The 27,699-nt window shown below is 38.8% G+C and overlaps 1 protein-coding gene across 3 annotated transcripts in view; it reads left to right on the top strand.

The window, feature by feature from the left end:
• The window catches only part of deaf1 (DEAF1 transcription factor), a 33,751-nt gene extending 8,196 nt beyond the window's left edge, over positions 1-25,555 (top strand). For 2 of the 3 annotated variants that reach the window (XM_062967589.1, XM_062967591.1), the window contains exons 5-13: positions 877-1,016; positions 1,706-1,771; positions 3,068-3,194; positions 4,038-4,166; positions 5,614-5,742; positions 12,938-13,188; positions 20,276-20,341; positions 24,394-24,483; positions 25,100-25,555. In XM_062967589.1, coding sequence (XP_062823659.1) covers positions 877-1,016; positions 1,706-1,771; positions 3,068-3,194; positions 4,038-4,166; positions 5,614-5,742; positions 12,938-13,188; positions 20,276-20,341; positions 24,394-24,483; positions 25,100-25,204 — 1,103 coding nt within the window. In that variant the 3' untranslated portion in view covers positions 25,205-25,555. The remainder of the gene's footprint in view (positions 1-876; positions 1,017-1,705; positions 1,772-3,067; positions 3,195-4,037; positions 4,167-5,613; positions 5,743-12,937; positions 13,189-20,275; positions 20,342-24,393; positions 24,484-25,099) is intronic. The other variant, XM_062967590.1, reaches the window with a different exon arrangement.
• The last annotated feature ends 2,144 nt before the right edge of the window (positions 25,556-27,699 follow it).

The raw sequence follows: 27,699 nt of genomic DNA, 5'->3' as shown, positions 1-27,699 counted from the left end.
TGGGTGGATCTTTGTCTTGACTCTCATGGCTTGTTCTTGGCCTTGCAGCTCTTTTGATGTCTGTGGTGGAGTATCCATTGGCCTGTAGAGCCCAGTTTAGGTGGTTTAGTTCACCTTGGAGGAGGTAGGTTCGCAGATTCTTTGCGCACGGTCCATCAGGGCTTTGATTGTGCTTCTTTTTTGACGGGGGTGATGGTTGGAGTTTTTATGAAGGTATCTATCTGTGTGTGTAGGTTTTCTGTAGACTGTGTGGCCCAATTGTTGATTGGGTTTGCAGATGACCAGAACATCTAGAAATGGCAGTTTTCCTTCCTTTTCTTTTTCCATGGTGAACTGGATGTTTGGGTGGATACTGTTGAGGTGGTCCAGGAACTTGCTGAGTTCCTCTTCCCCATGGCTCCATGGCTCCTCTTCCCCATGGTGAAAGTGTCATCTACATATCTGAACCATACAGTTGGCCTTTTTGTTGCTGTTTCTGGGGCTTGTTTTTCAAAGTGTTCCATATAGAAATTTGCTACTACTGGGCTGAGGGGGCTCCCCATGGCCACTCCATCTTTCTTTTCATAGAATCCATTGTCCCACTGAAAATAGCTAGTGGTGATGCAATGGTGAAACAGGGCTGTGATGTCTTCTGGGAAGTTTTGTTTGATTAGTGTGAAAGTGTCAGCTACTGGGACCTTGGTAAATAGGGACACCACATCGAAGCTGATCAGGATGTCCTTGGTTGAGGTTGCTGATCTTTTCTATGAAGTGTGTTGAGTCTTTGATATAATGCGCAGTGAGCCCAATATGGGTTTGTAGCTGTGTAGCCAGAAATTTTGCCAGGTTATAAGGTTCTCCATCTGTTGCTAATCTCTTATTTTTGCCCTGTTCAAGGTGGCCGAGGACGGTGCATAAAGCAAGGGGACAACTGGTACAGCCCCACTGAATTTGAAGCCATGGCTGGAAGAGCCAGCAGCAAGGACTGGAAGAGAAGCATCCGCTATGGTGGGAGGCCAATACAGTGCCTTATTCATGTAAGATGAGGCACTTTTCTCTCTATCTCCCCCCCCTCCCCCCGAATCCATGCAGATTGGAAAGTTGATTTTTTAAACTACTGAAGAAGCAGAGGAATGACATCATAGAAGTCATTTCTAAGCTCAAGAGTTATAATTGCTTGATTTTATGCATGTTTGGTTAGTACTGCTGAGTTCATTGAAGCTTATTCCCATTTCAGAAAAGAAATTAACTCTTGGCAGAGTCCCTCAATGGGTTACTTTAAAAAATCTCAAGGGTTGAGGGGAAATCTATAATTTGTTTAATTCAAAAACAACTAACTCCACAGGTGACTTACAAAGAAGGGTGTGGGGAGAAGGGAAGCAATAAAATGTTATAAAATGTTGTCCAGACAATCCTGCTTATGTTTCTGTGTTTAATAAGATAAAACACAGGACTCTTAAGTGAAAAGCACTACTTTTTGTAACATGTCATAGTACTTTGTAATATTTAGTTCTATTTTATATATATTCATTAAAGTGAAATATCTCTACTTGATGCTTAAAAGGAAGAAACATGGTTAAATCAGCAGCTAATGTTTTTGCTACCCAATACTGCATGCCTTAAGCCTGGTTATTTGTTCTGTATAGTACAGCCTAGAATGCATGTCTTCACATATTTGCAAGCAGAAATTCCAATCCTAACACATATCATTTACCCCACAATTCAGGATGGGATATTAAATCCCCATGCTGCCTCATGCACCTGTGCTGCTTGTTGTGATGACATGAGCCTGGTAAGTTTGCAGCTCTGAACTGAACTTTTAAAAACTGAAACTATTGACATCTCAGAAAAAGAGTAATACAGTAGGCTGGAGAATGTTTTATGTACTAGAGAAAGTAAATTCTGTACTGTAGAGAATCACATAACAACTTACGTTTGACCCTCAAAATACTTTAATGCTTGTGCTTTGGATGAGAGAAACACTGGGAATATTAGTGGGTGAGCTGATTTATTTATTTTTATGTATGTATGTATTTTTTCCTTATTTAAATATCTATATCCCATCCTCAAGGTGAGATTCAAAGGCATAGACATGTTAGTTTGGATCAGGGATCTGTAATAAACAGAACAAACAGGACAAAAAACTGTATCAAACAAAACAAACACAACAAAACAAAACAAAGACAAACACAACAATAAACCATATTCTAAACAAACATAACATTAAACATATTAAAATAATTTCTGATTGATACCTACTAAAAGCATATAACACTATATATCATTATTCTCTCCAATTTAGATAATAATAATTTAAAGACATATATCCTTTTCACCAGATTATTTTCTATACATTGTAATCACTGTAAATATCAACTAATTATAAATAAATTCACTTATTTATCATTAGATTTATATGTCTTTTGATTTACTATTCTTCATTTTTTGCCCTCCTATACTTTTATCATATGAAAGAATAAACCAGCTCTTTTTTTTACATTTCCAACAATTAATATTCACCTCTTTATATATTCTTGCCAATTCAACTGGGGAAAAATACCACTGATACACAATTTTCAAATTGTTATTTAAAGTCATAACATCCTCAAGATTTTTTGTCCATGCTTTCTCCCATTGAGCAAAATTAATATTGTCTTCTGTAGTTTAAGATATGTCTTATCTGATTTAGGAGTAGCAATACACACTGTTATCCCACAACAGTATGCATTTGTCACTTAGAAATTAAATTGCCTAATCAATTATTTTGGAAATGAGGAAACGTCACATTTGAAAAATCATGTGCCAGTTTAGCCTATTCTATTTCATGCCAGTATTGCAGGCTGAAGACTACATGAAGACTACAGAACATGTTCCCTTTGGTTTTGCATTAAGATAAAAGAACAACATAAGGATTTGATTGTGAAACAATTTATGGGGGTAAAGGAATCCTAGCCTATGTCAGCTTTATGAGAAGTTACTTTTATGGAAATCGGGTGAATAAATATTCTTCAGGTCAAAAGTGAACCATTTAGAAAGAATCATGTTCATATTAAAGAAACTCCAATTGGGATTGTTTTCTGAATCTCAGAGTGGACCTGTAAGACTGTTTGTTCCCTATAAAAGACGGAAGAAAGAAAACGAATTGCCTACAACTCCAGTAAAGAAGGATTCTCCTAAAAACATCACTCTGCTTCCAGGGACTGCTGCTACGACATGTAGGTATCTCCTATTGTCAAATCAATCCCAATATTTACTTCATATTTTATCGAATACTTGCTTGGCTACCGGCAATGCCCGGGTTATTTTAAAAGGGCCTTGTTTGTTTTTGGATGTTAGGTAATATCAGTTTAGTCATATGTTACGCTACATCTTAGAAAAAAAACAACTTAGTCTTTGCTTTTGTTTTTTATGAATATACTCATTAGAAAATGCATAAGGATGTGGGTGAACTACAATTCCCAAAAATCTTGAGTCAGCCCTCCCAAACTCAGCCAGTATTCACAGTTGGCCATGTCGAATCTGTGTGCCAAATTTGGTCCACACCCGTCATCTGTTGGCTTCAGTGTTCTCTGAATACAGGTGAACTATTAGTCCCTAGTGCCAATGTCAATCAACCCCAAACCCCGCCTGTATGCATAGTTGGCCATGTTGGGTCTGTGTGCCAAGTTTGGTCTAGATCTGACATTGGCTGGGTCCAGTGCTTTCTGGATAAAGGTGAACTATAACTTCCAGATTCCCAGGGCAATCTTCTCAAAACACCTGTCAGTATTTTTAGTTGGCCATATTGGGTCTGTATGCCAAGTTTGGTCTAGATCTGTTGTTGGCTGGGTTCAGTGCTTTCTGGATAAGGGTGAACTACAGGGCAATCTTCCCGAAACACCTGCCAGTATTCCCAGTTGGCCATGTTGGGTCTATGTGCCAAGTTTGGTCCAGATCCATCACTTGCTGGGTTCAGTGTTCTCTGAATACAGATGAACTATAACTCTCTGATGCCAAGGTCAATCTAAGGTTAAACATTCTATATCATTCTGAAAATGTTTCTACCATTTATTTTTTAGTCACTGTGACTCCTTCAGGACAGATCACTACCTCAGGCACTCTGACCTTTGATCGTGCATCAACTGTGGAGGCCACTGCTATTATCTCAGAAAGTCCATCCCAGGCTGATGTTTTTACTGGCACAACTGGTGAGTGAAATACATCAGGGGCACATGCACACATAAATGGAACAGATCTCGCACAAAATTAGAAAGATAGCAGCTAAGCTGAGTAAAGCACAGTTCTAGAGATTTCTACTCAGAAGTAAATCCTAATGTGTTCATTAGGATTTGGGTGCAAAAGGGGCTCTGGAGATGTGTAAACTGAACATAAATATATTATTCGCAAAATCTTATAAGTGCTACAAAAAGTGCACTTAAAAATTAGATACCGTTTGAGATCACATTTCCTCATTGTAAATTCTATAAGGGAAAGTCTTTATTTTAATGGTGATAGCTTCTCTAATCTCTAAATCCACATTTTTCAGCTACTTAGGAGATTTTTAAAGATATTTTTAGAACAGCTGAACAAATTGAGTAATTTATCATACTGTACGTAGGAGTCTAAAATTCCTAGCAAATGGTAGGATTGAAAAAGAGTCCTTGAAAAAGGATTGCCGCTAAGTATTACTTGCAATTTAGAAAAAATAATAACCCTTTGATGCCATAGTTTTAAATGGCACCCAGTGGTGGCTATTCACCACAAATAAAATGTATACAGCAGACAGAAGAAACTCTTCCTTCCTCCTGTGCACCCGTTGCACTTAGGTCTACTCCAGAGCAGAATGAGGAGGGATTTGGGGCAATGCAGGAATTGAAAGAGGAAGAAGAAATTTCAGGCCACACCTACACTATCATTTAATGCAATTTAAAATACATTGTATGCTCAGTGTAAACACATATAGCACAGTTACCTGTGTTGAACTGCATTATATGTGTTTGTACTGACAATATATATGTCAGTGTTGATGCGGCCTCAGTGGACAAGAAAATCCTTCAACTTGTTTAGACTAATGACATTTTCTTCTGAAAATATCAGTAATATTCTGGTTATGAGGCTGTCAGCATTTGGAATTCTAGAGTAGGTATTCTACCAAAGCTGAAATTTTATTCAGGTTGAATAACACTTTCGATCTTGACCACTTTGCAGGAGAAATAGCATTATTTATTGCTGCTTAATTGCTATTAAGAGTGAGTATATTTTGCATATCACAGTAAAACAGAATTTTTGCCAAACCACAGTTATAAACTATGAACAAATCTGGATTAATCTGGACACTTAAATCCACAAAGGGAAAGCTAGGGATTCTAAGTGGAAGATATGGCAAGGGAGCACAGTTTTTACTTGACTTAAGTATGGTACACTCTGCCTTTCTGGGAAGGTCATCTGCCACCAAGGACTGGAGAGATGCACTTGGAGAAAGGGATGACACCCAGCTAGCGGGATCAGCTGAATCAACCCTGGTGAACAGTGAGGCTACCACAGCCAGATCAATCTCATGTTTTCTTTAAAAAGTAAACAAGTAATGTTGCCTGTTGGATGGTCACTAAATGATGAAACCTTAGTGTTGGTGTTTTGTTTTTGTTTTTTTAACAGTGCAAGACACCAATGTCCAGCAGCCTTGCCGGGTTAGTCATCCAGAGCCTCACTATCCAAGTTATCAGGATAACTGCCAGATCTCAACATTCCCAGAAGCAGCATTGCCAACCTCTCATCGCAAAATAGGTAAGATTCATCCTCATTTGAAAATAAACCCCAAACGTCTCAATTTATTTATTGGTGTATTGGATTTATGCTCCACTTTTCTCCCAAAGAATGGCACTCAAGACAGCTAGCAATGGCCAAAAAACAGAAACGAAATACAGGATTTCCCTATTAGGAAATCCAAAATCAGAGATGCTCCAAAATCATCCGTATGTGTAGCTGATAGTGATGCCTTTGGTTTGTGATGGTTGAATGTATACAGAGTTTGTTTCATGCACAAAATTAATAAAAAGATTGAGTGTAAAATGATCTCCAGGCTATGATTATATGTTGTATATGAAACATAAATGCTTTTCGTGTTTAGACTTGGGTCCCGTCTTCAAGATATCTCATATACATGCAAATATTCCAAAATGCTTTTGACCAGAAGCATTTTGGATAACAGATATTCAACTTGCATAATTAAAACATCTTAAAAATATATTTAGAAACACAGGGAAAGCCAGCTTGTGAAGGTAGGGGCCCCCAGGAAAAGGCCTCCACTTTTTTCTGTAAGTGACTGATTCATGGGGGAGATGCAATTTCATTTTGATTTTTTGAATAAACATCGTAGACAACTAAAACAATGCAAGTTTAAATTTAAGACATTTATTTTTGTCTTGGCAAATTTTGGTTGGCTTTCTTTCTGAAAGTACTAATGTGACCTCTAAAGTATTCCCTCTGTGTATGGTGTTTCCTTGCTAATCTACCAACGTGGGTGGAGTGGTGTGGAAGAGACAAGAAGGGGGAACTACGATAAAATAACCTCTTAGGCCTCTTCTACAATGTGATATAATCCAGATTATCAAAGCAGAGAATCCACATTATCTGCTTTGAACTTGATTATACGAGTCTAAACTACCATATCATCCAGTTCAAAGCAGATAATCTCGATTTTTATGGGACTGTAGAAGGAGCCTCAGTGGTTAGTAGAGCATATGCCAGACCAGCTATTCTGCCTGTTCTGAAATATTGGAGATCTGAAGACTGGAAGCCTCATGACCAGAACTTTGCCATGGTCAGACTATTACTAGTAAAGTAAAAGCACCCTTTAACTATGAGGAGAGAGAATTGCATATTTAAACTGCCTTGGGATTCTTATGGAACTCACTTGTTTCTGAAACACATTAAGATTATTTTCATGGATGTGATGAAAAGTTTTGTAGAGACACTGGAGCCCTAGTTTAGTTCTGTGACATTTTCAGTGATCTGCAAGCTAAAAAGCAAAGTTGGAGATGGCCAAAATATGTGCCAGAAACTTGTTTTGAATTTGTCTGTGCGAGATGTCATAGGGTCCATTTGTAGACAGCAGGGAAGGTAGTAAACAAAGGTACATTTCTATCACTACCATTGCATCATCAACATCATATTCCTCTGTGTACTTTGGAGTGATTAATGTTTTATTACATTGAAAGATAGAGCTTTTTAAACCTGTTATAACAATTTCATTAATGTTTATTGAGAGTTAGTGTCATGTGGGCATCACAATGAATGGTATTCAGAAATATATCTGGATTTTTTTTAATAGAAGCCGAGAGCCTCTGCCTGCGGCATGTTTTTTTTTTAAATTTGGGACTGTGATTTCAGGCACATATATAATGCAGATCAGTGATGCTACGACACATGTGCATTTCCTTAGGGTTTATCCTTATAACTATGTCCCATGAGATTTAGAATCCTCCACAGGGATACTGAAAATCCTTGGAAGTAGCATTTTGACAGCACTCATACAGAGTCGAGTTGAATTCAAGCTTTTTAAGAGCAATGTCATAAACTGCAACCCCCCCCCCCCCAAAAAAACCCTAGTTATTCAGAGCTAGAGTCCCCAGTTCATTCCTCTTTTTACAAAGCTCCTGAATAAGATTATTTTGTAGCCTCATATTAAACACTATATACTACTCTAGGATTTGACCACAATTATCATTAATACATCACATATCATCTCCAGCTTGAAAAATGGAACCATTTTGCACAGTGGTTGCTACCTGCTTCCTCAGGTTTTATTGGAACACTTTTCCTATGAACTTGCTTGCTCCTTAGAGTTCCTACTGTTCAGCAGTTCAAGAAGAGATTTGTTATAGACTAACTTTATTACAAAGATGTCCCTGAAAGATGAACAGTGAATGTATATTTTATTCTATTATATTTTATTATATTGTATTGCTCTGGGCATGGCCCCATGTAAGCCGCCCCGAGTCCCCATTGGGGAGATGGTGGCGGGGTATAAATAAAGTTTATTATTATTATTATTATTATTATTATTATTATTATTATTATTATTAATGTATATAAAGATTTGTGGAAAGAATGGATTGGGAGCACTCAGGAAAGAGCTTTGAAGAGAACATTAACATCTAAGTGAGCTCATGTATGAGTAGAGTAAAATCATGTGAGAAAAGACCTTTCAATTACCTGGCTCTTTTGTGTTTCGGACTTTGAGATAAGCACCAGTACATTGAATTGTTCTTAGAAATGGATGATCAGCCAGTAGATAATAATAATAATAATAATAATAATAATAATAATAATAATAATAATAATAATCCAAAAATACATCACAGAGTCCTAAACACTTGGAAAGTGTTCGACTTGTGATTTTGTGATATGAAATCCATCATATATATCTCATTTGCTGTGTCAAACTATGTCTTTGTGTCAATAATAATAATAATAGTTCTTGCCCTCTCCTCATGGCTCGAGGTGGGATACAGCATTACTAAAACATAAACAAACACATAACCATTTTAAAATACTCCATAAAATAATACATTAGAATACATTTCCATAAAATACATATTAAGTACACAAAACAAAAATTAGGCATACAGTAGAAGTTTAAAATTCATCATTAAAACTGTCTGGGTAGGCCTGTTGGAAGAGATAGGTCTTCACTTATATCTTAAATTCTGACATTTGATACAGCTGTCGAAGCTCTACCGCCAGGTTGTTCCACAGTTGTGGAGCGGCTGATGTAAAGGTCTTCTGGGTGGTGGTTGCCAGTTGGGTTTTGGCTAGTTGGAGTAACTGTGCCCTAGAGGACCTAAGTATGCGGGGCAGACTATATGGGAATTAGCAACTTAGTGTCTATTTAGTTAATCATTGGACTCTGTGTTTTTGGAGAAGTTTTCAAAGGAAGCCTTGTTTACAGTGTGCTGCGCTACCCCAATCTGAATGTTTCTGGTGCACAGATATGAAGAACTGTGATCATACTAGATGAGATGTGTAGATAACATATCCTCTCTTGGCCCTATTTGGTTTGGTTTCTAAACTCTCTATGAGATTTAGTCTTCAGTCTATGGTGGTGCCATCATTATTAGGAAAACCAAAACCCGTACAAGCTTTTAAGACCTCCATATCTCGTCTTCAGTCATAGCATTACAAAAAAGAATCCAAGGAAGGAAGAGTGGAGGAAAAAAGGGTATGATCTACTGTTCTGGTTCTATCATAGTCTGTATGTTGTTTTAAAATGTTGCCTTGAGCTGGACATTATCAATACCAATTGTGGTCTTCGAATATTTTTGACCTACAACCCTTCTTGGGTCCAAATCATCTAATGGTGAGAGATCCATTATATCTGACAAGTAGTAAAGCATTGGGAGAATTGATGTACAGAAACCTCTGCAGTTGCCCATACCAATGTACACTGACTAAGAAAAGCATGCTAGGGTTTTAGGCAGCTAAGTTCCCTTCCTTCTCCAGGGATGCAAGGAACTGAAACTAGAAACTTTCTGTAAAGTAAGTGTTCTTACCACTGAGCTCTCATTTATTTCCCAGTCTCGTCAACAATTTGAGGCTAGTGCTCTGTGACAGAGCAGCACAGTCTGGCAGGGGAAGCAGTCTTCATTTTTGTACTGCTCTTGGAGAATTAAATGGTAATGAATTGTGACCAGGAACATCTTCTATGAACTCTATAAATTCTTAAGAGTCCTTGAACTTGCTGTGTGCGATCAGGACCATTACTCCTGTAACAGCTAGAATAGTTAACTACTCTTTAGTCACTGCAGTCAATGTAGTTTTATGTATTTCGGTTCTCTCTGAGCTCATTGCTCTCTGCTATGCACAGTCCTCCCCAACCCTAAAAGTGTACATCTACCTTACTATGTGGATTTTAATGGATCAGGAGCCAGCGTGGTATGGTGTTTTGGCCATTGGACTATGACTCTAGAGACCAGGATTAAATTCCTTTCTCAGCCATGGAAACCCACTGGATATCTTTTGGCAAATCATACTCTACTTCAGAGGAAGGCAAAGGCAAATCTTGAAAATAAAACCCCTGATAGGTTTCCTTCGTGTCACCATAAATTAGAAACAACTTGAAGGCATGCAATAAAATACCTTTAATTGATGCAATAGTACTTCATGAATGTGATGAAGTGGGCTGTAGTTAACAATGGTTTATCATACAATATATACCTTAGTCACTTAAATTACATAACATTCTTTCTCATGTTTGCCACAGAAAAATGTCGTGTCTACCAGTCTGAAACACACTGTTATTTTTTACAGAAAACCTCCTAATTCAACATTCTTTGGCCATTCCCTAAAAGGTTGGTGCTAGTGTTTCAGCCAGGCTCAGGAATCTAGTTTAAGGGATCGTGAGCCATTTGATATCAAATCTAGTTCAAATACTGAGAATAAACCCAGACCTATGCTATTTCACTTCATGGGGGAGCTGGCGGCTCTTAAAGTCTCATTGCATTAGAGTTAATATCTGTTAAGACAGCTGATCATACTAATGGGGTAAATAGAAGTTTTAGTTTGCCAGCTGGAGGTTCGAAGGTTCCTCACTTCTGGTGTAGATGAAATGTCTTGTGCTCCCTAATACTCATATGCATCTTTTTCTGTTTTTTTTTTTTTTTTTGGCTTTTAGAGAATCAAGAGTTTGTGATTATCCTTTGAGAGCTGTTGGCAATGCTAATCATGTCATGGTTATTCTCCTTAATACCAGAATACCTCAGTATTACATTTTTACATAACTTATCATTGCATTATATAGATTTTATAAGATCCTTACAGGCAGTTTTTCAATTTTTATTCTTCATTCATTTCTAAGTGCATCATTGATAATTCACTTTCTTTTCTACAAAAGCAAGTACAAATATTTTGTTTGACAAAACAGCATTAGCTGGCCTTTCCAATAGAAGAAGAAAAATAAACACTGTGGGAGGATCAGGCTGTCAAATGTTAAGCACTTTCTGGTATAAAAAAGTCAAGTAGCTGAAAGCTTTTCTCCAAATATACTTTCTGAAGGCATTATTTCATTAATTCATATTAAATACATATAATCTTATAGAAACAGTTGGCCAAATATTGGATTCTGTTTGCTAATTTAATAAAGCTTTTGGATCTAGATTTCATAATCTCTTTTATGGCTATACCATTACCATTTTTAAACACAATTCAAATATGTGTTAATTAAATTTGACATGAGCCTGTATTTATGTTAGCATTTCTAAATAAAGGAGGGAAAGGGAAGTATACAAAAAGTTATGTTGGCTATTAGGATCAAGGCTTTACAGAGGAGTGGTGGAAATTGATGTCCCAAAGTAGCTACAGACAGTCCTGGGTTACGGACAAGATAGGTTCTGTAGGTTTCTTCTTAAGTTGAATTTGTATGTAAGTTAAAACAGATAAAAGTTAAAACAGATACATTTTTAAGTGTAACTCCATCCAACCCCCCATTTTGGATAGCATAAGGAAGGGTTAACACCCCTGTGGTGCTTGTTTTTGTTTGTTTGTTTGTGCCCCGGTTCAGAAGATTTCATCTCACTTTTTGTCCCTGTGATAATTGGATTTTGCAAATTTTGGGTTGTCGTGGAAACTAGAATTGGTGATAAAGCTTGAGTGGAGACACCTTTTTCCTATGATAAATTTTCCAGGAGTGAATTTCTCTTCTTAGGGGTAGATTTCTCTCACTTCTTCTTGTCTCATCCCCGTTCTTAATTATGGATGCAAGTTGGATGTCTGCCTGTATCCCAGATGTCTTTTGTGTCCTCATGATGTATTTCGTATGTAAGTCTAAAAGCATTCATTTCTGAGTAAAAATATATAGGTTTGGACTGCTGGTTTGGGAAGAAGTCTCTTTCAGTGTTTTGAAAATATCCCCTTTTTGGGGTCTCCTCAAATTTCTTACCAAGCAAATGCACATTCCACGCTCTGTACACCTTTTATCCTTAATCATGCCAATAGGGGATTCTGGATCTTGCAGGGTAGAGGCAGCCATGCACATATGGAGAATCTAGCCACTTCTGCGAGCCAATAGTGATTCTGGAAATTGTAGTCCAAAAGTTTTTGGAAGATAATCCAAGCAAGGGTGGGAGTGAATCCAGACACAGTATAATTTCTCTCTGTGTTTTTTTGTTAGAGCAAATAGGGTTCATTGTAGTCATGTAGTTTGCTTCTCTTTCCTTACATGTCTTGTAGGGGAAGAGCTTCTGTCTTCATGCTGAAGCGCCCATAAGTCAGTGCTTTAAAAAGAGGGGCAGCAATGCACAGCAGTTTTGCAACCTTCCTTTTCCTGTTTCCTCAATGAATCCATGTTAAAATTGATTTGGCTTTTAACCCAAAGTCAGTGGGGACTGACTTTTGGGCTTGGGTTCCATGACACCAGGGGTGAGTTCCCACAGCCATCCCGCACCTTTGGTCTCCTGGAGCCCAAAGGTGAGGGAGGGTGCTCACTCACTCCCACCAGCCCCCGATTTACCCCTTAAAACTTACTGAAATGGTCCCTGGCCCTTGTCCTCACATTCTTCTGGCACAAGAAAATGACACATGAGGAGACTGGGGGGAGGGGGGGGGAGGATGGATTTTCCTCCTCAGCCCTCCCATCTTTTCAGGCATCATTTTCTCACACCAGAAGGACATGAGGAGAGGTTCCGTGGAGGCCAGGGACCTTTTCAGTAAGTTTTAGGGGGTAAATCAAGGGTTTCGGGGTGGGGGTGGGGCTTCATGCTATCCTAATTTCAATTGGGATAGCATGTAGCCACCCTGGGAGGGAAATCCTGGAGTTGTGGGAGGAGGGAGGGTCTAGAACCCACGCCGAAGCAGGTCACTTTAACCTGTTTCGGCACAGGTTTTAGTGATGTTTGGAAGGTCCCTCTGTTGTAAATTGTCCTAAATTTTAGACTGATGCCTCTGAATTAATTCTGTGGGTTTATTTTGTTCCTTCAATGTTTAGTCTGGACCTCCCTTCCTGCCCTGGCTGTGCCCCCGGCGACTCCCGCCAAGACAGTATCCTCTTCAGTCGTCAATGGACTTGAGGTGACAGAGCAGCGGAGCTGGCTTTATCTTGAGGAGACGGTCAATTCGTTGCTCAGTACGGCTCAGCAGTTGAAGACACTCATTGAACAAGCAAAGCAGGCCAGCTCTTCATACAGAGAAGCTGCAGTCTCTCAAGCAAAAATTCAGGCTGATGTGGAGAGGAAAGAGGTAACTGTGCTTCAAGAAATAAAACAATTCTCTCCCTGAATATCAGGGAGAAAAACTGAGAAGCTGTGGCTTAATTCTCTTGTCATAGCGGAAAGCTGCCTACTGTGAAGTCTTATACACTTAGGTTGTATTCTTCAGTCTAAAGCAGAAAGTATCCCTACTTTGATGTCATTGAAAGCTGGCTTTCATTAAAAAAATTGTATTTCTCCTCTATAATAGTAAAAATAAATTACAGAGGTTATATACTGAAAAGTTGTAAGCATATCTTTGACTAAATGCTGTGTACCAGAGTTCTGTTTTATCTTAGAATTTTATACTCTGCCTATGATCAGAATGAATTATGGTAAGTATTTGTACATAATGTTATGGTTTCCAGCCTCCTTTTAAAAAAACGTTTTTTTTCCTACAACGATCAAGTGACAGTGGACTATAACAGAGGGAAAAGGGGATGAAAAGAAATTGACGTTCAAGGCAAAATGATTGAGAGGATGTATGTGCAAGGAATAGAATAAATGTAAATAGGTTTAGGAAAGAATAAGTAAGACTGTATCCTCTGCCCAGTTGTAATCCTGATTCCAGTACTCTCTAGATTGTTCTTTTTTTGTTATTTCTTGGCTGGCATCCTGCATTACAGCTACAGATTTCTAACCTAGAGTTACAAATACATAACTGCTCCTTATTCACGATCATTTCTCTATTGCCATTATAATACTATTGCCGCAGAGGGGCAAGCTATAGCTTTATAAATCCTGATACATTTTTTTCTGTTTGTGGGGGATTTATTATATGAATCCACCGCAAGAGTGGTAAACTCCACTTGTAGCACACCCCCTTTTTTTACTAAATGGATAAATCCAACGTAAGTGTACAGAAATCAAATGTTGTGTGAACCAGACATTGACTTTGTTCCAGTTCTAGAGCCAGCATTACTGAAAAGTGTGGATCATGCTTTCATTGGAACACAGGCTGGTAAAGAAATTGTCTCATCTGTTCTGTCCTCCACTTTGTGCTGGGCCAAAGCTCAGACCTTTACTTCATAGTCAGGGCCTACAGAAGAACCACTTTAAAGCAGGGATGAAGATCATGTATCCCTCCAAAGGCTGCTTCACTGTAGCTCCCTTCAGTCCTCATCATTGGTTGTGCTTTAGTGATAATGGGAGTTGCAGTCAAACAGGTTCTGGATGGCCACATGTTTTTTCAGCCCTAACTTAGAGGATTTAAGGAGGAATATACTTTCCCAGCTGTTGTCCAGGGTTGCCTATGTCCTGCATATATTCGTCTTACTAGCCTTTTAATAGTCACTGTGACTGGATAGCCCAAGTTAATGAATCTTTTGTTCCTAATAATAAATATCAAAGGAGATAAGCTGAGAGAGCAGTTTCACAAGCAAAACATGACTGTTTGCATTGCCATGTGTGTACTGAATTTTTGTACACAGATCTAAATTTTAGAGCAATTCATCTTAACAGTATTCTGGTTTACTTTTTAAAAAGGCAAAAACAGTGTCAAATGCTATTTTTTCAAAATTAAGAGGGCTGCAGGTCTAGATTTTCCTAGAACATTATTCTTTAGTCATCCCAATGCATCCAGTCCCAAGTGTGGTTCCCAGCTTTTGGGGAAAAGGCAGCATACAATATAATCTTATATATTTACATTGTACTCTTAACCTTACTGTTCTCCAGGTGCCCTTCCATCACATGTTTTAAATGGCTCTATCACTCCCTCTAGTGAACCAAGATGAAAGTGATTTGTCAGGATGTCTATTCATTTGTATGATTTATATTCTTCCCTAGTTGTCTCTATTGTTTACAGAGGAAACACAGCCTTTTATTGGACCATCCTCAGCATAGAACATGGGAATAGAGAGGCTGAGAACTTCTGAGTCAGGCCAATAGCTCATCAATTTAGCATTTTCTGCACCAGTGATGGTTGTTGGCATGTTCCATGTCAGTGGTGAACCCACTCCAGGTTCACATTTGGACTTTTAAGAAAGTATCCCAACTGTTGAACCTTGGACAACATCTTTAAAATCTGAGTTGGGGTGAAGTCACTGTCCTACTGACAAGGGAATCACTAGCTATCACTGGTTCACATTGACGGGAAAAAAAGCTATCAGCCAAGGTTTCAGAAAGACATCTTTCCTGACCCTTGATTCAAATATACCACTATACATGAAATGAAATCCCCAGCATCCCACCAGTCACTGTCCATGTAAGCAACCTCAGGCACAACTCAACAGTTTAATCTGGAGAATCAAAGAGGAAGGTCTTCAGTGCCTTATGAAAATCGGTAAGATCTTCCTTCAGCCACAGATCCAACCCCCCCCCCCAAAAAAAATACCCCACCATTCCACATATATGGAGTTGGATTTAAAAGGCTTGAGGCTTTGACAGTGCTGTATGCATCAGTGGAATAACAATGATTCTTTGTCTGTCGATTTTAAATTCCTAAATGGTATACAGCATACCTTGCTAGCCAAGCTGCCAAGTATTGGGGGATACTAGATATCTTAAATACCAGAACCAAACATTTGAAATGGACCCTGGCCCCATTTGGTAGCCAGTGAAGGACTCAAAGAAGCTTTTGTTCTGCCCCCGTTCTGACACACATGTGGGTTTCTCAGTCACTGTTCCTGTTTAGAGGCTTTGTCTCAACAATCCAGGCAGGGAGAAAGGGAGTGTCCTGATTCCCAGTTTTCCTGTGCCCTTTGCCCTTTTCAGCTGACAGGTTAGTTTTCTCAATAGTACATTTTTTACACTCTGTGTTTTCCTCTTCTTACCTATAATTCCAGTGTTGCTGTCCATTCAGCTGTGATTTCACATCTCACCACGATCAGTAACAAGCGTATGAAGCATTTGTTCTGCAGGTTTTTCATTGTCATTCTGCTCACTTAGAACCTCTCAGAACAGCTTTCTGGCTGTAAACCTGGCCATTCTGTACCCAAGAGGAGATGAAAATGAAGTCCCTGCATGCAACAAATGAGATAGAAAGTTCTGGCCTCATCAAAACATACACGGGATTGCTAGACTGTTCATCAAACTCTTCTGTACTTCCTCCTCATATCCCCGAAATAGAAAGCCATATAGATACTTCTTCACATCAATTTTTGTGTTCTTTCCAAGAGAAAACAACCTGTTTGTTATTGAATTCCACATCTTGCCATTTTTTTCTTGGGGGGGGGGAGAGGGCTTTAGAGGCTGGGTGTTTATATGTGTGTGTGTCTTTTGGGATGTTGGATAAGGCATTTTATCAGGCTTGTGTGCAGCTTTGAGCAGTTTGGCTCAAGTAGACAAATCACCTGAAAATCTTACTGAATGTTTTTTTCCATTCTTCTGTGGACTGCCAAGCAATTTTAAATACTGTATAAGTGGTGTTTAGGGGGAAAGGCTCCAGGCTGCATTTTTTGTATCTTCTGATAAAATTATAGGAAAGAAAAGGTACAAAAAGGGTACATACCCTGATCTTTCTTTACTTATTCAGGAGTTTGGATGATCTGTTCCAGAAATACAAACAATTTGGAAGTCATATGGATAGGTTGCCACACTACAAAAAAGGAAGAGCAGAAAACCTTTTATCAGCAACTAACAATGTACAGCCTTACATAATTAGATAGAAATGTTTTCAGCCTTCTAGATACCACTTGGAGACTTCTCCCAAAATGTATTTAGGGGCATTTTTTTTTCTCTCTCATCGACCTCCACCTTTCTTATGATTTCCATTTTGGTGGCATAGATCTATGTTCATTAAAAAAATACTGGTGGGGGCTGGTAAGGCAGGTCAATCCTCTCCCTTTCCATTTCATGCATGTTCAGTAAGGGAGGATTCTGGAAGGAGCTGCTGTTTACCTTGCCAGTTATAGGATTACCTAGAGTAAAAATCTAATTCTTTTCCCCACCTTAAACTTCATTGCATTTTTACTGTCGACCTAACTCTACAATCGCGCATTGAAAATCTGAGTTCGCCCCACACTTCTCCACAATGCTTTCAATGCTACTAAAAACCTTCTAGCCAGACAGAGAATGAGATAAGAGGGGGCTAGGCAGGCATAAAAACACTTTGTAAAAAGGATCTCCTTTGTCAACCGTTTTGTTCTCTGAGGTATGCCTGTATTAAAGATTGGCTATGAATCTGGCAAATTGCTATTCCAATGTTTTAATTTGTTGCTGGGGAGGAATTCATGCACTAGAAAATGGGTATAACTATACTGTCAAAGAGAAAACAATAATAGCAAAGACCCAGAATTTACTTACCTTCTATTGAAGAAGGATATTGCCATGTAAGAGAATTTGTTAATCTGGACCACTTGGAGAGACTGGATTCCTCATGGCAGACCATTTCACTGATTCCATAGACAAAACGATTGTTCATCTCTGCGCCACAGACACTGTGTTTTCCCACACTGAGTCTTAGAGAATTCATACTGTGAAATGCTCTTTTCTGTTTTGTGTTTTCCGGAACCCAAAAGGAGAGATTTAATGAGGTGGATGAATGAACCTCTGTCTCGTGAAAACTGGTAGAAACAAATGATACCTTCACAGTTATTGTAGGGAATGGAATGTGTCACATCAAATGTTTGCCATGTAAAAGTTTCTTTCAGTGTCTCTCTGTTGTGGGCCCCATTTTCAAAGGCTCCGTTGGATGTTTTTGCCTCCGTTTTATCCATATGTGTTCCTAAAAGCTGTTTCTCAAAACAGGATGATATTTAGAAATTGAATCACAGTGTGATGTTGGAAAGTGATATATGTAAGGGACAATTGATAGAAATCTCTCCCTCTTATCTGAATAATGGAGCAACTTAGGACCCAGTCCTCCTTGTATAGTATATAACTATCAAAGCCAGTAAATAAGAATGCAGCTAGGAGGGTTTTCTAATACGATTCTATACTCTGGTGTCTTCAGATGTCTGTAAAGTCCTCTGAACCCCTCAGCGTTGTGTTATCAGGTGGTTGAGAGGATCTCAAATTAAGCCCTTAATCAGCTTAAGTATCAGGCTCTACCCTTAGAGGAATCAACTGGGCTTTCACTTGCTTTGCTACTATTTATCAAGAGGTTTAACATCCCTGGCTGGTGTTGCATCTAATTCCAGCTGGTATTTTTGGTGATGAGTATACACTTCAAGTAAATTTACTCAGCACTGTTTCACAGAGTCCTGTTGCTCATTTGAAGGCTGTTGGCTTTGCCCAAACTGTCAGCTGAAGTATTGTGGTTATGCAATTTTCCTACCGTGTTTCCCCAAAAATAAGACAGTGTCTTATATTAATTTTTGCTCCCAAAGATGTGCTAGGTCTTATTTTCAGGGGATGTCTTAGTTTTCCATGAAGAAGAATTCACATTTATTGTTGAACAAAAAAAATGAACATTTATTATATACTGTACAGTAGTTGTCATCACAAACCAACATAACCAGACAACTGTGAATCCTATCAAGAATTTCTTGTTACTACCATTATTTCCATGTACAACTGGTATGTACATTTACTAATCCTGCATGCTTTGGTGTTCTGTTCAGTGGGCATGCTTCCAAACAAAAACTTTGCTAGGTCTTACTTTCGGGGGGAGGCCTTATATTTAGCAATTCAGCAAAACTTCTACTAGGTCTTATTTTCCGGGGATGTCTTATTTTCGGGGAAACAGGGTATATAGTATGTTCATACTGCAACACACATTCAAGGGTTTGATACGAATGTTAGCAGATCATACAGAAAGATATTATAACAACTTTTGAAATTTAACAAGATCTTTTTTTCCCCATACGTTAGGATACAGAGAGGGGCAAAACAAAAGAAAGAGTATAACAGCATTTTCAAGACTGTCAGGGTTTGCATCTTTCTGGATCCTGTTATATTCCATTATACTCCCACTCCTACAGCTGTGTAAATATGTTTTTTATTCTGAGGCCTGGAAATCACTCTGGATTGTATCTGAAGAAATGGGTTTAGATCCATGAAAGCTCGTGCTAAAATCAATTAGTCTTAAAAGTCCTGCCACTCTCCTTTTTTCTTCCTGTCTTTTTTATGCTGCATAAGACAAACATTACTATTTCTTTGAAAATTATGACACAAAGTTATTCATCATCATAACAAGTGTCACTAAAAACCCAAGAGTAATATCTGAGCTTTACTGTGGGTAACTTTAAAAGAAAAGAGTTTTTTCCCCCTTGTCCTTGTAGGCTTAGCACAGACTTAACTATGTCATGAGTGAGCATGGAGCAGAAGAACACTCCAGGAAGCCCCACTCAGCAGTGACAGGGAGTGCAGGGTCAGAGGAGGATAGAGCTCACAACACTTGCCTCCATTGGAATGTTATTTTTTAAAACAATGTGTCCCTGTTGTTTATTATACTTTTTGAAAATTATTAAAAATTGTCATTACGCATTGCAATGTTTGGGAAATGACCTGTTGCATTGCCTCTTGTTTGAACTCCTGTTTAGTTCTTAGTCCTTCCAACCAAGGCATCTCAGGTAGATAGGATGAAAGACCATGGAAAATCATTAGCCAGGCTGTCAGTACTGGACTGTGTGGACTGTTGGTCTCAATTCATGCCAGCATCCTGTATTTCCCTAACAATTTTTTGTTCATATATCATAGCTGAACAAAAGCCCTGAGATAATGTCGATTGGAAAGCTAAGCAATATATTGCCTGAATCTCATGATGCTATGACTTATGCTTATTGCTTTATTCTATTTTCTTTCAACTTTTTAGTATATTCTAATGGATTTCCCATTCTTGAGCCTAGTGAGTGAGAGTTGTAAAAACAGAACAAGAACCTTGAAATTGTAATTTGTTTGTTTCCTTATCATTATACTCAACTTAAACATTTATTTGTTTGCTTTTAAAATTAGCATTAGATGTCCGTGGAACTCTTTCTCATTCTGCCCCTTCGCCTGGATCCTAATCTGATTTAGACTAAAGAATGTAGCTGCTATTTACATTTTTTAAAAGATGACATAGAAGTGCTTGCACATATATACATGCACACTGTTGTTCAGTCTAAAATTTCATAAGGATAGCATATTCTATATCTCTCCTCCCCAAAAGAGGATGAAATATTTATGAAGCTGAAATTTCAATTATCTTTTGATTTTAGCAGTATCAGAACCCGTTATTTCAACAAACAGAAGATGTCGATGGAAAAACAGAAATCATAATTAAGGTAAGCATAAATATCCAGTCAGCACAAGTAACAAGTGGCTATTATGCTGCTGTTTTCATTTTTGATGCTGAAGCTGCTGTTTCCTTTTATTCAGTGGATTCCAAGTGATTTCAGATTCAATCTACTGCCTGTAGTTCAGTAATAAGGTGTCTCATGTCTCCTGTGATGCCACTCACCTTTTTTGGCAACCTTTGGGATCCTTTTGTGTTTAGGTTTTCATGGTAAAGTTATGCCTCCACATTTTCAGGTTAAGCATTTGTGGGTGTAATTATTTGCATATGGCTGCATTTACCCACTGTCTCTGCTACTGCCCTACACACAACTGAAAAAATACAAAATTTCTAGCACCCCTAGATATTGACTATAAAATTGTGCTGGAGGACCTACAAGTGCCTAGAGAAATGTTCTCCCAGTAAAAAAATGTGTTTGCTATGTTATTTATATTTGTTTTTTCCACTTCTGTGGGGATCTTGTTCCTCTAGTCCCTGCAAATGTGGAGGGACTATTGTGCTTAGCTGCCAAGGCCATTTACATTATGGCCATAGATCAGTAAGTGCGGAGTAATACAAGCATAACTGGTGTATATGTGTATATGTTCTCCATTATGAGTTCTGGAGTGACTTGTGCTTTATCAATAAGGCTAATCAATGATTATTTTGTCTACAACCATTTTCAGTGTTGTATGGGTGTAATGTGGAGAGCAACATTTCTTGTTAACTATGTAGCATGTGCTGAAAATTAAAAGATATAAAACTGCATCAATAATTCATGACGAGAAACATGATGAGAGGCATTCACATATTATATAAAGCCACTGCAACTTCTGCAACATGGAGGGAAGAACTGTTATCTATGTTATGTATGTCTGTGGAGATGACCTATATGGGTCCTGCTTAGTGGAGGTTATAGCTCTTTCCATGGGTTACATACATTGCCTTGAATGGCTCAGTTGTTGTGGTCTGGATTTGGAAAAAGTACATCTGTAGAACAAGTTGAACTCTTGACCCTGAGTTCTGCAGCCTTTGGCTTCACCAAAATGGCCACATATGTTTTCTTTAAAAAGCAAGAGATCCAGTCACAGTATCCCTAATTTGGCCCTCAATTTTATTAGTCCCAGCCTTCCAGATGCCATTCAATGTAAAATAATGCCAGGTTGGTTATCAGTTGCTTACATACTTGTGCAGTTGCTGCCTTAACTCCACCAAAAAAAACTAAAAAAAGAATGTGATTACATGACACTTGTTACTTTTTGAGGTTAGCAGATAATTTACAAGGCAAAGTAGGTGTTTATCAGGGTGCAAATTAGTCGGGCCTGGGAGCAAGCAAGCACTTCCATCTGTACTAAATATGGCCTGGATGCTAAACCTCTCACAAACAGCAATTTATTCATAGCCAATAATGCTTTCCTGTGCCAGTCTTATACAACCGCACCAGGTTGCTAATCACACCTAGATAACTGTGTGAGCCATAAACAGATTCAGCTCTTAAACACTCCTGTCATGTTTTTTTAATATTTTGTTCAGGTTTGGAATGAGCCATCTGAGCATAAAGCTTTTTTTATTTTAATGACAGCTCTCTGTAATACCTTTCTTCTTGTTCTATTAAAAGTTTTGCCTCATTCTAAAGAAAGCTTTTATTCATATGAATGAAAAGATGCTCAGCTAGGGAGTCAGGTTTTCTTTTAATCTAATGCTTTTCTATATCTTTCTCCCACCTCCTTATTTCTAAGAAATAAGAAAACATGGTCCCTTCCAGTAGCTGGAAAAGGGTGGGTGGATGGGAGCTCTAATGAAGAGCCTTCAAAAAGTTACACTTCACAGGTTCTTATTCTTGATTATCTTTTCTTTGTTTCATTATTTTAGAGGAATGCTTTCTAGGTATAGGTGAACCTCACATTAGTCCTAGCCAGTATAATTATGTAGTGAGGGATGATGGAACTTATAATCCAACTGTTGCACCTCAAGGCAGCGTGAGCACTTGAAAACCAGACAAGAGCCAATATAGCACACTATATCTTTATTAAAACAATTATAAATCCAAAAGAAATCAGGTATAGAGTCTGAGTAAAGAATAGTTCTTTTCAGAAAGTCAATGACGGTTTCAATTGTGTGAAGGAAAAAGTCCGATATTATAATCCACAATGAGAGCTCGATAGCTCTCCCCAGAAATCAAAGTACATGAGGTTAAACAGGGAAACAAGGCTAGCAGAAACAGAGTTCTATCCACTGGAAATGCTTCGTAGCAATCAAGGTAACAAAGTTGTTAAAGCTGAGACAAACTTGAATCAGGAACAAGGAATAACATCCGAAGTAAAGTCAGGGTCTACTTGAGAGTCACAGCATGGCACGGCCCGACTGGAACTGGAAACTTGGCTTGAAACAGGAACTAGGAATGGAGAAACCTTTCCCCAAAAAGCATTGTTGACACTGCGAGGGAATCTACCGAACAACACACTTTTAACAGATTCTGGGCTGTTCAGAATTTGGGAGTACAAACTCCCAAAACTTTCTCAAGGGAACGCTACCCATTTTCTCATCTGATTGCCAGTCCCTGGCTGCGGTGGATTTCCTGTTTTGCACTTCTTTGTCTAGTCACAAAATGTCTACGATTAAAAACCCCATTCCCAGGCGTTTCTTCCACATCTGGCTCTATCTGCAAGGGGGAGGACTAGAAGAATCCTCTCCAATTAACAAATCTCCAGCGTCAACATTTTCAGGCACCTGCAGCTGTAAAGGCCCCTCTGTGGAGGGTGCAAATGTCAGCAAATTCCTCATCATTATCTATGTCAAAGTGCAGGTCCTGAATCACTACAGGCCTTGGTGCCCTAGCTGGCTGGGACCTAGCTGGCTAGGACCTAACACCAACAGTATCTGGAGCATACTTTGGAAAAAATGCTTTTTGAAAAAAGTACAACCTTTAGGGTTCTCTGGGCCTTTGAGATTATGGGAATAGTACTCCAAAAAGGGGACATTTCTATGTTCTACCCATACCACATCTCAAACTGTTGTTAGCTTGACCATGGGGAACCAGGACTGTTACTTACTAATATCTAGCACCATGTTCATTTTACCTGAACAAAGAAGCTGTCAATTTAAAGGGAATGGGTAAACTAAACTTCAATTTCTAGTATCATCTAATTAGAATTAATTGGGCATATCTGATATGACAAAATAATAATTTATTAAATGGTTTATGTGTTAATGAGAACTGAAAAACAATCAATTGAGGCTTATCACTTCCAATTTTTCTGCTTTTTGTGAGAATGGCCAGGTCTTAAAGGTTTTCCATTGCAGTTGGAAACTGAAAGAACAAAAGCATTTTCCTAAGAATATCTATGAGCTCTTTGTGTTCTCCATATGTCAGTTTCACTTCTTACCAATCATAAAAACATTGGGTAGGAAATAAGTAGTCACTGAAAACAATGGATGGATCTGTGGTCCCAGAAGTTATGCTGCCTCAAGCGGAGCAGCAAACAGGGGCCTCTTAATCCCAGATACAGGCCATCTGAGACTCACCGTGCTTTTGATTTGAAGGACACAGAATTCCAGACACCTTTCCTGTTACCCGACACTATGAAATTTAGGACTTACTGCTGAGTAAATATGAATGGAATGGTGCTGTTGGAATGTGCAGCATAGATTGAAACCATGTTTAAGCAATTTCTTTCTCTCGTTACATTTAATGAAAACATGATGGATCGTTGTTTTCAACCCAGTAGAAGTTGGAGAGATCACACCCGTAGCCTATAGAAAATAATGAAGAACTCTGTCATTTCAGCAGCTGCCTTGCTTCTCTTATTTAAAACTCTTTGTTTGCCATAACCTGATATCACTTTTTGTTCTTCAGGAAGACTGGTGGCAAGAAGCCACTCCAATCCTTCAGTGCTCTCAGTTGTTTTATGGAAGAGCTGGGTTTTTTAAAGTGTTCTGTACACAGATCTCAAATGATAGTGCATTATCATTCCCCTCTCATACTTGGTGTATTAAATATTTGCAAGATAATATATTTTTCTTCCTCACTGATGTTTACTTCTCTGTCTGCATTTGTGACAGCAATCCTGTGTAAACTGTGGCCGTGAGGCAATGAATGAATGCACTGGCTGCCATAAAGTCAATTACTGCTCAACGTTTTGTCAAAGGAAGGTAATGAATTCTTTTTGCATCTCAGATACAACAGTTCAGAGATACCTGGCCACCCAAGGTGGAGCTGCTGCTTTTAAGGAAGCACCCGAGTCTTGCTCTATAGATGCTTTTCTGACAGTGCCACCAAAAATATTCCCATATACATCTGATTGATGAACATCTCCAGGTTGTCTGTCTGCTGAGGTTGGAAAAAGGGTAGCTGGGGAAAAGGCTCTTGGTACTTTTGCAGAACTTCAGCAATTGCTTTTTTGGACTCCCCCCCCCCCCCCCCCGGCCAAGTGTCCATAGACAGCAGAGCAATTGGCCATGATAGCTGGGAGATTCTGGGGACTAAACTTCAAAATTGATTTTATTTTTATGTATTGGCTTAATTTATATGCCACCTTTCTCCCACATGTCATGTAAAACATTTGTCTTTTGATAGCAGGTTAACATAGTTTTATGTACACTGATCTCTTAAGTGCTGAGACTCATTTCTTATCTTCAAAAGAATCAAAGCTGAATCCAAAAGATGACATTTTCAAATCCTCCCCCCCCCCCCCCACACACACACACAGAATTCGCTTTGTGTTGATTTTCATTTCACACTCTCATCTTTCTGTCACTTATTTTTTAGGACTGGAAAGACCACCAGCATATGTGTGGACAGGTGGCCTCAGTCACAGTTCAGGAAGAAGAGGTTCACGTTACAGACACGGTGATAGAGAAGGTTGTTGTCTGAAAGGCCTTACCATTCCAATGTAAATAGATACTTGCCTGGTTGGACCAGTTACTGTGCTGTGGAATCCTATTGATTAAGAGCAACTGCAGTGAACTCATACGGAAGATAAAACCATGATATTATTTATTTGTTGCTGGTCAACATAAGACTCTTCTTTAAACAGAACAGGAGCAGAAAATGCATGGACATATCAAGAGACTCCACTTCTTTTCAGGAAACTCAGGAACTTAATTCTACAAAGCTTTCTATGAAAACATGTAGAACCAATGGGTGGTTTATGTGGCTGTAACTGACAGCTCTGATGGATGATGTTGGCTTTTTGAAGTAAATTATAAATGTTCTTTAAAGCGGCTAATGAGACCTGGGTGCTTTTTAAAAAAGGATTTGAATAAACATTGTGCCTGTTGTTCCCTCCCAGAATAACCTTCCTTTTCAAAAGAAATATAGCAAAACAAAGCACTATATGAAAAACACAGACCTTCAGGCTCCTGGTTTGCAGGTTTTTTAGAAATCTGCCAAAGGTTGCATCTACGTGGACCATGTAATGTGGAATGAAAGCATCTGTGCTGGAAGTGAAATGAATGTTTGCTTGATCACGTCAAGCACAGAAACCGGGTTGAAGCCAGGGTGGTGCTTATATGTATTGAAGAGGTCGGCTCCAACACGGTTCCAAGATCTGCAGTGTCTGCGCCTTCACGGCTCCTCCTTGATCCTTATTCAGTTTTACCATGTGATGTGATTTACACCTACATATATTGGAGTGCATTAAATAGCCTAATTTGGAGTATCCCATGTTTTTGCTTATCCCAGTTCAAGGCCTTGAAAGCATGTTCCTGCATGGGTCTGCTCCGTGTGTCATTTGACCACTATGCCTTTGAGCTGCCTTCAATCCAAGTTAAGCCCAAGGTTATATCTGAACTTTAAAGCCATTACAGGTTTTACTTCTTATTGGTTGATTGGTTGGCACCTCTTCCTTCAGGACAAAATGATACAGTAGGTCCACCACTTCCACCAAGGTTAGGGATAGGGGACCCCTGCAAGAGTAGAAAAACCATGATTTTTTTAAAAATACATTTTTTAATCCATGGAAGCACATTTTTAGGAATCTCCAGGTCTCCCAGAGGAAATCTATGATCAATTTTTGCTGGAAGTTGACCATAAGTCATCCTGGAGGATCTAGAGATTTCTAGAGAAAACATGTTAGCCAAATCCATGAATAATCAATCTCAAAAGTTAAACCTGCAAATGTGGAGAGCTGGTTGTATATTAGAAATTGCAGGACATGTGTCACACTGAGTAAAATACAATGCCATTGTGATGCTTCTTTGCAGCATTTATCTACAGTGACTTCCAACCAGATGTCATATGTCGAATATTCCCAGAATGCTTCTCCACTGGCCACATTGGCCTGGGGCTTCTTGGAGCTGAAATCCAACAATATCTAGCATTCTAAAGTTGTAAATGTCTAATCTAAAGCATTGAATATCTGTATTAAAATTATTTCTTGGTAGTATGACTCAGAGCTGGCGATCCTACCAGACCTAGCATAGTGTAATGGCTTGAGTGCTGAACTAAGATTTTGGGAGACCAGAGTTAACAGATACTTGCTCAGCCATGGAAACTCACTGGGCGATGTTGGGTGAGCCACTCTCTCTCAGCCTCAGAAAAAGGCAATGGTAATCCCCTCTGAATAAATCTGACCAAGACGGCCCTACAATAGGGTCACCATGAGTCGGAGTCAACGTGAAGGCACTTCAGAAGAAGATGTAGTAATAATATATACTTGTACATGCACAAACACATACATTCAGGTTTTCTTGGAGAAGAATACCGCATAATGTTTGCTCTCTTGCCCATTTTTTAAGCAAGCAAATGGCTGAATAGGTCTTCCTGAGGGGGTGACATTAATGATCTGAACCAAATATTTTCACTCAAGTTCCAACTGATTGCAAGACTATATTGCTTTCTTCTTGTTTAGCCGCCTTTTCTTCTACACTTTTTGCCTCCTGGGTTCTTACTGGCATTTTGTTGCTGCTTGATGGTAGTAGAGGGAACAATATCAAAAGCAGCCAAGAAGAATCGCTCACTATCCCTGTGCACTGGCAGAACTGGCAAAACCGAGTAGTTTACAAAATAATGAGGACAGTTAGTGAGTGTTAGGCAAGTGGCATGTTCAGGAGTTGTCACTTATTAGCTGGTAAACTTGTAGAAAAAGCCTGTGGGTTAGCATTCATTGCACAGAAGTCACAGATAAAAATATATTGTGTACAAATTCACTGAGGCAACACTGTTCTTCTTTGTAATCGTTGTTTTCATAATTTCAAGCTTAATTTCACCCTGTTCATTTTCTGATATCCTTTTGATTATTTCCACTGAAGCCCATCACAAATCTGTAATGAAATCAGTAAAATGCAAACTTTACAGCTCCGATTTGTGCTTGCAAAAATAAAAGAGAAGGTGCAACTGTATATTGCTTCAGCATCTCCCCTGAGGAG

The sequence above is a fragment of the Anolis carolinensis genome, chromosome 1 (assembly GCF_035594765.1).
Source record: "Anolis carolinensis isolate JA03-04 chromosome 1, rAnoCar3.1.pri, whole genome shotgun sequence".
Lineage (NCBI taxonomy): Eukaryota > Metazoa > Chordata > Lepidosauria > Squamata > Dactyloidae > Anolis > Anolis carolinensis.
This window is presented reverse-complemented; position numbering and strand designations above follow the sequence as displayed.